Below are 13,576 nucleotides of genomic sequence, written 5' to 3' on the forward strand. Positions count from 1 at the left end.
CGTAACCTGTCAGCATCACTGTTTATCTTCTCAAAGAAAGCTGCAAGAAAGATGCCAGAAGCTGGGGAGGAGACTTAACCCCAGTCCCATCACATGGCTCATCCTATGTGTTGTATCAGATGGGATCATACAATGAAAACACCATTTTAGGCTATCTTTGTATCTCAAGAGCTACCATCCAAAATCAATATTTTTTAATTTACATACATATAAGCTAGGAACAGGAAAGATATTCAAGCCTGGAAGGCATCCTGTCTCCTCCCAGAAGGAAGTCTTGTTACCTATGCTCAAACTGACACGTGGGGTGGAAAAGGGTAATTTACAGTTCTCAGCAACCAAACCCAGAAGTTTAGAGATGAACACAAGTTGGTAAACTTATTAAGAATGTTTTCAAAGCGGGAAGTTGATATTATGACTCTTACTGAACTGTGAAACTTCTAGTCTGGAACACAGGCTTTGCAATCCACTTTTTCCTCTGGTTTAGACAAATTCAATTTTGTCCTACTTATGCAGTACTCCAAAAATAATTTTCCCATCTTTCTCCTTCAACCACATCACCCTTCTTCACTGGTTCCATTTTCTGCAAGTTGTTTACCCTTCTTTAATAGCCCATCCCTTCCACTTGTCTCACACTTAGCAAATCTACTCCTGCCTCACAGTAATAAAGGCTGCCAGCTCTATTACCTATTTGTATCTTCTAAAGAATGTTGGCTTTAGGCTCTGCTGTCTTTTTCTCTTTTTTTTTTAATTTTAATAAAAGAAATCTGCTACCCTTACACTTGCAGAATGCTGACAATTGTCAGGTTATCAGGACACTGGGGCACTGGACTGACACATTTCATCTCATCACACTGGGCTCTCTCATTTACCCAAGATCAAGAGTCACCTCTTGGATTTACACCCAGATCCTGAGTATGCCACAGAGGAGACAGCTCTTCCCATCTAAAGGCATCCAGAAAGCGTGCACCAACACCACAAGAACCATGCCTGCTGAGGCTCAGGGGAGCACCCCAGAACCCAGACCCCAAATTCACCAGTTCACACAGCCTGGCAAGCTAAATTCTCCCCTGGCTCAAAGCAGTGCACGAACAGATCCCTCCTTCCCAGGCAGAAGAACTCCCAAAACAAACGGCGCTCTCCTCGTCACTCCCATTCCTGGAAGGCAGGTTTCCAGGACTACCTGGACGGCAGCAGCGCCAGACCTGCTGTGCAGCTGATCTTGGACTCTCTGCCTCGCATGAGCAGAGAGGAGAACGCGGCAGTCGGGCTCCAACCTCAACGGCAGCAGCGCAGCAGGATTGCTGCCAAAGCCCGGAGCTCAAGCCCAGGCTTAACACTTAATGGAAGCAGAGCCTTAAGGCAGTCAGGTGCTGTAGCCATACACACAATAATAATAAAAAGGAGTCCTAAAGGAGCTCAACCGGCTCAACTTATTGAAGGGAAAGAAGGCCCACAGTCTGCAGTCACCTGGACTGCAGATCTCTCAGCAACACAACTAAAAGCAGGCCCGACTGGATTCAGGGGCTGGGAATCGGTGTTCAGCGTAGGAATAAAACACAAAGCGGTTTAAAAGGGAGAGTAAGTATAACCTGGAATAAAATATCAAAGTATGTAATAGACTATTCATACGTTCTGGTAGATGAAGAAAGTCTTGCTCGATTTCAGAAACACTTATCACTAAGTCATCCGTAAGTTTTGGGGCTAGCAGCCCTAATTAGTGGGTGCAAATTCCCATACAGACCAGAGGATCATAATGGTTCCTTGCAGACTCAAGCCAGACAGTAAATGAAAACCAAAACATATACAGCATGTGTCCTCAGGAATCATTCTGCCATCCTGCAGCTAGTATCAGCACGATCTTAAATTAAAAAAAAAAAAAATGGTGTGAAACTCTTTCCAAGGTCAAAACAAGTCATTACACAACACCCAGTTTCAACTCTGCTTCAAAAGAAAACCCAGTGCTCTGCAAAGCACAGGCTCTGTGAGACACAGCTCAGTGGCACTGCTACTGCCTGCAGCCTGCACAGGAGGGACAACCACCTGAGGGAGACCCCATCAGCTTTGTTCAAATGCTGGGGTCTTCCTGTAAAAACTAATCATGCTGTATTAAATAAAAACACTGTTATGAACTGTAGATTCCTGTTATTCTGCCCTCCACACAACACCACCTTCTCCTCCTAGCACCTCTCCAATTTTTCCAGTGATATTTGGTCTGCAGCAACTGCTGTTGTGAGAAAAATGTTACAGAGATGTCAAGGCCTCCACTGCTTTTTCCAGCACTATTAAGTCTACATCTTCCCAAAGGAGTAAACAGAATTTATGTTACAGAAGAATGCCTTAAATTCACTTCAAGAAAATCTGAACACATATTTGTTTTTTCTTTTTCAGCACAGAACGAAGAAAAAGTGAGATAACCTATGTGGGTTTCCCACGTAACACAACAAAAACGTCAAATTGAATTCCGGGCATCTTGCAAGTCCGCTGATCTTCACCACAGCTTTCACCAAATTAAACAGTGACAAACAACCAGTGCTGAGCAAAGTGACAGCCTCTGGGACAGCGTGTGCTGCTCACAGCACCACATTCCTGTTATCAGTGCTACACTGCTTACCAGGTTGCAAAACCAGACGCAGGGAAAAACCCTCTCCAGCACGGTCACTCCATGGGTTGACGCTTGGCATCCACTCCCTCCCACATTCCCCAATCACTGGAACTATGTGCTGAGGTTAACACACGCAACTGCGTTTGATCCAAACATTCCCATTTTCTCTTTCAAGGGGTGAATACTCACTGAGAAACACCGCCTGCAAGGAGGTTACTTGGACATTTTTCTGGAATAACGTTCCTTCCTTGCTGTCCACAGCCCTTTTTACTTTGTTTCTGGCCTGCACGATTTCTATTCGTGTGTTTTCCCTGTGTTTGGATCTTAACAGATCTTCTCTCATAGGAGGTTGGGGTTTTTCCTGGCAGTTGTGGGCACTACAGCTGTCACAATGCCGTGATTTAAGCACAGTAAGTTATTTACATAAGGCAGCTGTATATACTTGAAATAGGGAAAATGAAGGATGGTTTACCAAAATGAGCACTGCTATTTACTCCCCAGAAATGAAAACTGGTAGCAGCTCACAAAAACAGGAAAATATTTTTTACCAGGACGCTTTTAAACAAATTACTTCAGCCATATACACGTGCAAAGAGCTCACTAAGTCTGCAAGTAGAATAGGCTGAATTTGTGTAATTCATCAGAAACCACACAGGGTCTAAATGAAAACACACACTGTAATACAGGAGAAATGCTGACCATCAACTTCTACATGGGAACAAGAGGTACCGGTTAACATAATGAGCACAGGCCTTGAGTTCCCAGGAGCATGAAAAGGATAAGGACAAGCAGTGGGAGACACAACAATTAAAACTGACAGGCATCTCAGGTCTGTCAAGACTCTTCTTGCAAAACACCTCAGGTTTTTGCCTGCCTGTATGATGGAAGGCGTCCTCTTTAGCTGACAATGTTCAGAACAGCAAAAGCCCTAATAATCATTCTTGATCCAACCTTCAGAGCTAATTGCCTTATTCAAATTTCTGATGGTTTAGCCATTATCCACAGTAAAGCTGGGCAGCAAAATAATTAATTTCATTAGCTAGGTTCTTATAAAGCTGGGTAAGATTAAAAAAAACACAAACCCAACAAAACAAGCAAACAAACAAACAAAACCCCCCAACCACTACTGGATTCTTTAACTCTTACCCTGCCAAGAAAAATAATGATCAGAGGAAAGTCCTCAAAGTCATCAAGTACAAAGTCAGGCAGTGCTGTATCATTCCCCACAGCACTACAAGCAGCCTGAGCACCTGCCAGTAGAGCTGCTTTCTACTGAGACAATCAGCTGTGCTTTGGGAACAGGACTTGGGCATCCAAGCTGTAGTAAATTTTGCCTGGTGCCTTCAGTGTGGCAGCTTCCAATAGCAGGCAGAGAGGGAAACAAGTAGGTACATATCCTGTGAGCTGCCATCTGATAAATCCCCTTTTCCCACTGACAATGTTGTGAAAGGCAAAATTAGAAAAATCAGCAAGACAGCAACTTTTATTTGTAGTTTAAACAGTTAAGTAAGCAATATTTGCTGTCAGGTGTGCCAGAAAAGAAATGATTAAATTCTTTTTACTATTTCAAAATAGACGAATATTTAGTTCAGCCTTGCTTATATACAGAGAGAGATCTTGCCTCTTACAAATGAATTTAATTTAGAGGGTTTTTTTTTTATTTCCACTGACAGTACAAAAAGAAAGAACCACATCACCCTATATTACAGGGACTGAAGTTTTTCTTTCCACACTCACCGAACTCTGCTCAGTCCCACCAAAAGGACTCTGATTCCACCTCCCAGCCGTTACAGCAAGCTTCCTTACATCATGTGTTTGGAAAGGAGATTTTTCAGCAGAGGAAGCGAAGCGCTTAGCCATGCCGGCCAAGACTCCACGGATCAGTGACCCTCAGCGGCACGCAGACCACCGCCGTGACATCACACTTTCCACAACACGGCTCCCAGAGACGCGCATACCGAGAGAAATCTGGAGTTTCAACCTTTGTTTATTTGTTCAAAGGAAGTTGGTTTTTCTTCTTCTTCTTCTTCTTTTTTTTTGGTAGCTTTTTAAGAGCTGTATTGCTTTCTAATCTCACTTTTTGAAAACTGGGGAAACCAGGTGGACCACCTGAGACGAAACGTTCCACACACAAGCACTCACCGGCGATAGCAGCAGAAGACAAGCTGATTAATTCACACCGTATTAGTCAGGGCTTCCATTAACACAACTAAGGGCTCATCAGGGAAGGAAAATATGAAATTGTTCCACTGGTGTTACTCTGCTGGAATGCCACATTTTAATCACTGGCTGGAGTATACTGAGCTGAGTGACACAAGGGAGAGAAATGCTTAACAGAGGATGAAAATAATACAGATTCAGTACAAATGCTTGATCCAGGCACACCCAATCTACCTCCTGCTTCAGCCTGAAACAGGGCTTCATGATTTAAACAGGTTTCTCAACCTGGTGCCTGCAGAGGCCCCAGCTTGGGAGGTGGTGCCAGACAGCAGCCGTGTGGGTCTGGTAAAATTCGGCACAGGAAACAAAATGGTCAAATATTAGAGATGTTTAAATTTCAGAGGAACTCATTTGTAAACTACAGTGACGCCACTCGCCATTTATTTTTTTTCATCAACCACCTACAACCCCCAAAAAGGGCTGCAACAGCCTGATGGCACAAGCAGAGGGTCACAGAAACACAGTTCCCAAAGGGGTTCACTAAGTCAGAGCTCTGCCTCCTGCCATTCCAGGCATCAAATTCCCTAGTTCATTTAAAAACAGAAGTACAACAACAAAACAGATTCTCATTCTAGGATTTTTATCTTGATTACTCCTGGAAGACGGTCTCACAATCCTGTTCTTCTCTGATTAAAACCTTTCTGTAGTTTTCAGCCTGTGTTTTCTCATAGGAAATTCAAACCCAATTATATTTCACTCTGAATATCTTATCTCCTTTTCTAATGTTTGTCCCACATCTGACACATTTGAGTTCCACACCTGTTCAGTATTCCTGGCAAAAAAACCTTCTCAAGCTTTAAGAAACAGTATGAATTTCTGATCTCTACCATAAAAAATACTTTACCTGATACATTCTAGTCTTGCACTTACCTTTCCTTCCTCCATCAAAGCGGCTGCTCACCAGCTCCCTATTTCAATTAGTACATTCTGAGATATTGCAATTTACTCTTGGGCTCCTATTCTTGTTTCTAATCCCCAAAATCATAATTTCTGTGTTAGTAGCCAAACTCTGTGTGCTATAACTGTCTTATAACACGTTGGTTCATGAGACATATAGTTTGCATACTGGCCCTGTAAATCATTCAGAGGAGGTCTATTAAACTGCAAGAGAAGACCTTTAAGAATGGTAGTAGAAGTTGAATAAACGAGGACACATGTCTGGACTGAAGAAGTCACAAAGCAACAGACTGGGGTATTGTAATAATCCCACTGAAAAGGCCCAATGGATGTACCAGAAGACTTTAAAATAGGACTTGAAAAAAGTGTGTCCACCAACACCTGTTACAGAGGAAAAGCCTCTATGAGTGAGCCAGGAGATTTCATTACATAAATTTCAAGGAACATCACAATAAATTCACTTTTAAAAAGGCTACTCCCCACAATGATGAAGAAAAATCAGCACTGAAAGGTAAGCTGCCCAAAAAACAAAACCACATCATCTCCTACCACAGTCTGCAGCAGACAGCACTCACATCTCTTCTCTTGCTAGGAAGTGTATCAGGTATCACCACAAACTGTCAAGGCTTTTACCCATTTCCCTACTATTCAGATTCAACTCACCTGAAGGCTCCAGCCAGTGCTGCTTACCAATGAAAACCAGAAACAAGGACTAATGATTGCTGTTGAGGAGAAAGCAATTACACATGATTTTAAAAAGAGCCACAGCTCTTACACTCACCCCCTTCCACACTGCTCTGGGCAATTAACAATCTTAGGATGCTAAATAAATAAGAACGATAAGAATTCCATGATAAGAATCATGGAAGTTATAAATTACACCTTAGCACCTGCTGTGTCCACCTGCAACACCATCCTTAGTTTACAGTAGCTTGATCAACATACTGTTTTACTAAAAATGTCAAACTGATTAAATGATTATGATGATTTAAATGGTCACATTTAAAACCCCCTTAATCTCGAAGCAGTATGTGTGAGGAAATTTGAAGACAAATCCAGAGCAAGATGATTATTTTCTCATCATCTGTGGTAGAGGTATAGAGTTAATTGTTCATGCTCAGGGCTAGATTAAGCCATCCTTACATTCAAATGGTTTGCTTTTTTCTTCCTGATGAAAGTTTACTCTTTAGAGAACCTGACCCTTAAGGAAGCAAATTATTTCTTCCCCCACACAGATTCTCCAGGCTGCTTAGCAAAGCATGCAAAGGCAACATTCCTCCCGTGCCTGTAATGGATGAAACAGTGACCAGTAACAGCCTAAGTGAGTGATGAAGTAGGAAAGATATTTAAAGAGAGCAGAATCAGAAAGTGATAGGAAAAAAATCTGGATGTGGAAAATAAGATTTCATGAAGGATGTTAAATTTACAGGACCAAGTATTCTGTTGTCCAATTGCTTCTCAAGCAGGTGCCTTTAGGAATCAAGTTTAGCAAAATATTTTTATTGTATGCAGGATCCAAGAAAAGGATACATTCAGGCTTGTAATGAACATGAAAACCCTAATGAAGCTGCTACCTTGTCAATCAGGTGTAGGCTGAGACAGCCAAAAATAACAGGAAGAGTTCCAATAGAGCAAAGAACATGCATCTCCTACATCAACTCTTGATGTAAAGATGTCAAAAACATTCCTGTGTGTGCAGAGTGGGCGAACGGCAAACAGAAACTTGAACAGGCTTCCTTTGCTCTTGTGAACTTCTGAACAACCAGGAAAGAGTAAGACTGGCAGAGTCAGCTGCTTGCTACTGGGAATGAAGACAGTCAGTCTTACCTGGCCCCGAAAACACCAGCACCCAAAAGGGATAAAACAACAGTGCAAACTACGTTCCCTTAGTCCTTACAGGCTTTGCACATACGTGCTCTCACGCTACTACTGAATGCAGTTCTGCAAGTCTAATCTATTGACATTTAATCTTTACATTATCAAGCTTCATTAACCAAGGTGCAACACAACAAAAAAGGCCCGAAACTGCAGGCACAGTGAGCAGCAGTGCTGTGCCAGTGGGACTCCCTCAGTCAAACCCTAGACAAAGGCAGCCAGTCATGAGATGTTATGCTTTGGAGTGCTTTAATGCACACCTCAGAATTTGTCATCAGCAGTTCAGCTACCCTTTGACACATTTCTTACTGTGCATTTATAATCCTGGCTTTACTCCCTGTCACTTGCACTGCTCACATGCAAGCTGTCTATACTGTGCCACGTTACCTCACTTTCACTGAGCATACTCGCTCTTCTGTCTGTGGGCAATTAACTCAATTTTGCGACAACTAAGTTTCAGCAACCAGTTTGAACTTCTCATCAGACTTTTGGCACGGGTTGCAAAAAGCCTGCCAGCAAACTATGGCCACAAGCAGCAGTTGTTTTCACCAGGGAAACTCATTCTTCAGCGAGATCCCTCTGCTGCTACAGCGCAAGCACAGCCAACACACAGCAGCTACCTCTGCTGTGGAGTTCTCTCACCCCTGTCACACAGGAGAGGGCATACCCTATAAAAGGTGTACCAGTGGTATGCATTTACTAGAGGAATGACTCCAAAATACACAGTGCAGCAATCTGTTCAAGAACTCAGTATAGACTTCTTTCAAATAAGAGACCACTTTGTCCTCTCTGCCCAGACAAGCAAGACACGGAACAAAAAGGGCAGAAGCAGCTGCTGCTGTTCATACACGGCATCTGACTTAAGAAAACTTGTGTGGTTTTCAGTGCTACCTCACATCTTCTCTAAGCCTTTTTTCTGAAAAAGAACCAGAAGATCAACACTGCCGCCTGTGAAGACACAGTCTGCTTTCTGACTCGCACACAATCTACTTGTTGTCTCCCAGGCCCCCTAAGCAAACTGGTCTGGATTGCCAAAAAGAGGGACACCCAGACAGGCAACAGAACTGTAAGGTCAGGGTGCCACTTTGCAGTGCAGGGGTATTTCCTTACTGCTTGCACATGTTCAAAAAATAGTGCCAAACCGCGTTGTGCCAGAGCACGGTTCTCGTGACAGAAACATTCGGTTCAGTTGAACTGATTTCCTTGATTGTGACTTTCGTTTTATATATTCTCTTTGCCCTTGAAATCATTCCAGTCTGTGCATTAATCCCTTGCAGGGCCTCTCTCGTTGTGCCACCTACACACCCATATTTTCCAGGAAATTTTCACCTTGTCTCAACTGGAGTCTTTCTCTTGGGAGTACACAGCCTGTTACGCTGCAGTTGATTACCTTCAAAAAGAGCCTGAAGACAAAAAGACACCTCACGACTTAAGCAGCTCACTGATGTTCTGTTGCAACATTTATATAAAGAGTCATTTTGGCTAAGATGGCCTAAACAGACAGGGAACAAATCAGGGAGATTAAGTGTATGACAACAACAAAAACAAAATTCCATCCAGGATCACAGCAAGAGCTCGGAGCAGCATTTCTGCCTTACATGGGAGTGTTTTAATTGTGCAGCTGGAAATTAGAATTCTATAAACTGGTGGTTTTATTCGAACAGCAGCCCTTTATCACATTTGGGCACTGTTTATCAAAGAGCTTACCATATGACCAGGCCAGCAAAAGCACAGGAAAAGCAGAAAACTGAAGCACAGCACGAGTCACTGGCCTGACAACACTGCCTGTGGCAGGGCCAAGAACTGAACTTCCCTGGGCATCCTCACATTGCCCAGGCTGAGACAGCGATGGATGTCTGTGCAGAACTACTTCCCCAGCACTATGTGGACAACAGCTCTCACACATGGTGAGAGAAAAAAAATGGTGTAAACAAATACAACCTTTTAATTACCCTGCCAGAAAGCTAACACCGACTAAGAAGCAGCCAGTGCCCAGGCTGGATCTGCTCCAGCCTTCCTAGCTGTCAATTCCAGCCATTCGGAGTCTTTGTTTGAGTTCCCCCATGAGGTGACCTTTCAAAATTCAGCTCTTCTGAAGATCAGGAAATTTGGTTACATACAGTATCATCACATGGGATGCTCTTAAAACACAACAAAAAAAATGATTATAAACAAATAACTCCCAGTCAAGTTCAATAACAGACAGTAATACCTTAATTTTCTGGTGAATGTGCCTCAGGGAATCTGCTGTACCCATGTCCATGTTGTCACTGATGCACACAAAATCGAGCTTCATTTTTGTGTCCAAGTTTAACATCTTTTGGATTTCCTTCCTTGTGATCACAATGACCTCTAGGACAGAGGAAAGTGAGATGAGACCAAGCAGAAAAAAACCTAAATAACATGATCACAAACAGGACAGACTATTTTATTTAGAGAGGCTGATGGAACTGTCAAAACACTTGAGTAACACGACTGGGTTGTACAACGAACCGAGCTCTTTTGGCCGCAGCAACTTTTGAAGAAGAAAATTAAAAGTCCTAATGGACGTGAAAACAATCCCTCCTGCTTTGTGTGGGTGGAGGAGGTTACTGAAAGTGACACACGCATGTGTGGCACGAACTGTTAGCAAGACAGAACAGAAACTTCTTCTATCATTAACGAGCAACCTCAAACCATCTGTCCTCAAACAGACCAAGGAGACCCTGTGTTAGTGTCACCAACACTTCGGGGCTTTGTCTTTTGCCGCCCTGATCCTGTGTAATCCTCTGTGGACAACCCCACCAACCACAGCATTACAATACAATGGTTAAGCTATTTCGCAGCATCAGCTTGGCAAGGGACGGGAGTAATATGTGAGCAACAAGCTCATTCCATCTACAAAAGAAAAGGGATAAATGCATATTTGAAGGAAATCAGCAGTGGCATGAAAGCATATTTTCCAAAATGAAGAATGTGAGAACAGAAGCTCTGCAAAGAAAGGACTGAGAAAACAAAACGGCACGAAACCTTTTCCACCAGCCTCAAGAACGGGAAGGAAAAGCAACAGTCACACCCCTCCAATTAAAATATCCCACCTCCCAAAAAACTCCAACACCATAACATGGAATTTTAAAGAGCAGTATGGTAAATAATACAGCCCTCAGCCTAGGAGGTTCCTGTGGCAAGATGAAAACACATTAAAAATAAATCTTAATGTATTAATGTATCAATCCAAACTGAACTCTCATCCTGAATCTATTAACAGAAAAGAGAATGGAACTGTAACCATGAAAACTGTGGGGGAATTTGGTGCCAGAGATGTGGGAGGGCTGCTCTCCCACTCCCATATTGGATGCCAACTTGGATTCAAAACAGGCTGAAGAACTTAGAGAAAGGGATTGGAAGCACACCTTGAATTAGGTGAAGGATTAACTGATGAAGAGGGAACTGGTGTCAGGTGGAAGTTTTAAGCTCACACTGTTCAGCATTAATCTGGTGAGGTGGGCAATGGTCTCCTCGACATTAGAAGAGATGAAGCACTTCCAGTTAGGGCAAAAGGGATGCAGTGAATCCGCCCATGGAACATCTACTTATTAATATAATATGAGAAACTAAAGCCTTGTGTAATACTTAATAAACATTATGATCCAGGGAGAGAATTCATGCCACTGGATTATTAATGCAGAAATGTACAGCTTGGCCAGGGGGCAGGAGCAAGGGAGGAGCAGGAAGGTGGCAGCCTCCTTACTGAAGCTGAATACATTTACTGAGTACAGCCCTGCACATCCACACGTTCACAGGGCAGGGATAAACTGAAGAGCTGCCTGAGAGAAAGGAGAAAGGTCTGACTGCAGCACAGAGTCACAGAATGAGTCAGGTTGGAAGGTCCCACCTCCTTGCTCCAGCAGGGTCATCCCAGAGCACATGGCATGGGATTGTGTCCAGACAGTTCTTGAATATCTCCAGTGAGGGAGACTCCACAACCTTTCTGGGCAACCTGTTCCAGTGCACGGTCACTGCACAGTAAAGAAGTTCTTCCTCATGTTCAGGTGAACTCCCTGTGTTTCAGTTTCTGCCTGGTGCCTCCTGTCCCACTGCTTGGCACCACTGAGCAAAGCCTGGTCCCTCCTCTTGTCCCTTCAGACACTGATGAGGTCCCCCCTCAAGGCTGAACAGGCCCAGCTCTCTCAGCCTTTCCTCATAAGAGAGGTGCTCCAGTCCCTAAATCATCTTTGTTGCTCTCTGCTGGACCCTCTCCAGGAGCTCCGTGTCTCTCTTGTCCTGAGGAGCCCAGAACTGGACACAGCACTCCAGGTGGAGCCTCACTAGGGCTGAGTAGAACAGAGGGGCAGCTTCCAGTGGACAAGAGCTTCAAGTGGAAATGGTTATTTGTGAGCAAAGAGCCACACAAAACACAGTGCTGATTACACAGAAGCTTTTAGCTCCCTAAATCCCCACGGTGCAGGACAAAAGTACGATCCTATCAAAAAAGAAGGAGACAGGAGGACAGGCAAGGAAAGCTGATGTTCAGTGTGCAGATTTCAACAGGCAACAAGCAAAAAGCAAATGCCAAGGACAAAAGTTCTTAAGGAAACAAAATAAAAGCAGAGCCTTAAGTCTGCTTTTTGTTTTGTTCCCTCACACTGAAACAGTAAGAGGCCAACATGGACAATCATGAGCTGATATTTCCATCTTCACAGAAAACAGAAACGATCAGGACCAAAGCCACAGCCTGGGGTGAAGTAGAGAATGATCACACAGTCAAAGCAGAGGAGCAGAAATAAACAAGACAAACACAAAGGTGAAAACACAGAAGCATGAAAAGGTGTCAGGAAGAAGCTTTATAAGAAGCTGGGGGTGGGCACCACAGAAAGATTTAGCCCACCACTGAAAAGGTAAACAAGCACATAAACCCAGAAACACCACAGGGTCTCACCAGGTACTAAATATTCCCTCAGTGCCCCCTGTGGGACGAGGCCCCAGGGTGAGCAACACAAGTGTGCCCCTTCCCCCTGCCCTGCCCTGGCAAACCCTCTGTGCTGCCGCACGGGCTGCACGCCTCGCACACCGCAAGTAACCCTGAACTTCGGGCCAGGCTGAAACAACAAACCGGGAGCCATCCCCGGGGGGCTGACACGCTGCTCACACCGCTGGCAGTAACACTGAGAGGGAAACGTGAGAGACTCGCGGTTGGCAAAAGACACCAGAGCTGGGGATCAGAGACACCAGAGCTGGGGATCAGAGACACATTACGGCCAGAAAAAAACCTCCAAGATCATCAACCCAGCACCACCACCGTGTTCACCGGGAAACCACGTGCCGTATCCACATGGTGAGCCCTGGGCAGCCCGTTCAGACGCTTCACAACCTTTCCCCTGAAAAAAAAAAAATTCCATAATATCCAACCTAAACGTCCCCCGGCGCAACCTGAGGCCGCCTCCTCTCATCCTGTCACTTATTAGCCAGGAGAAGAGAGCGGCGCCCACCTCACCTCCAGGCGGTGCCCGGCCCTCGGTGGGGCAGACGAGGGGGAAAGGGGCGCTGGCACAGAGGGCAGGAAGGGCCGTGACAAGGGCCAGGAGCTCCAGCGCAGAGGAGGGATCTGCCACAGCCCCTTCCCGACCGGCAGGGCACCTGCCACCCGGCACCGCGGCAGCGGGGCCCCCGCCGTGCCTCACCTTCGAAGCCGGCGCGCTCCAGGAGGTTCAGCGGGTACCAGAGCAGGGGCCGGTTCCCCACCGGGAGCAGCGGCTTCGGGATGCTGGAGGTGAGGTCCGTCATGCGGGAGCCGCCCCCCGCCGCCATCACCACGGCCTGGAACTCCATGGTGCTGTGGAAGGGCACAGAGGCGGGGCAGGAGAGGACAGGGACAGGGACAGGGACAGGGACGGGTCCGGTCGGTGCCGCCGCCGCTCCCGGCACTGACAGCGCAGCAATGGCGGCCGCGCCGCGCTGCGCCTGCGCGAGGACGGCCGAGGGCGTCGATCAGGGGCGAGCGCC

At 45.2% G+C, this 13,576-nt stretch overlaps 1 protein-coding gene across 1 annotated transcript in view; it reads right to left on the minus strand.

The window, feature by feature from the left end:
• Nucleotides 1-13,460, minus strand: part of EIF2B3 (eukaryotic translation initiation factor 2B subunit gamma) — a 95,971-nt gene extending 82,511 nt beyond the window's left edge. The window contains exons 1-2 of the mRNA XM_050306911.1: nt 13,255-13,460; nt 9,807-9,946 (exon numbers count right to left, since the gene is read on the minus strand). Of these exons, the coding sequence (XP_050162868.1) occupies nt 9,807-9,946; nt 13,255-13,402 (288 nt within the window). The 5' untranslated portion in view covers nt 13,403-13,460. The remainder of the gene's footprint in view (nt 1-9,806; nt 9,947-13,254) is intronic.
• Nucleotides 13,461-13,576: the final 116 nt, after the last annotated feature.

Source organism: Myiozetetes cayanensis, unplaced genomic scaffold (assembly GCF_022539395.1).
Source record: "Myiozetetes cayanensis isolate MyiCay16 unplaced genomic scaffold, myiCay2020 scf12, whole genome shotgun sequence".
Lineage (NCBI taxonomy): Eukaryota > Metazoa > Chordata > Aves > Passeriformes > Tyrannidae > Myiozetetes > Myiozetetes cayanensis.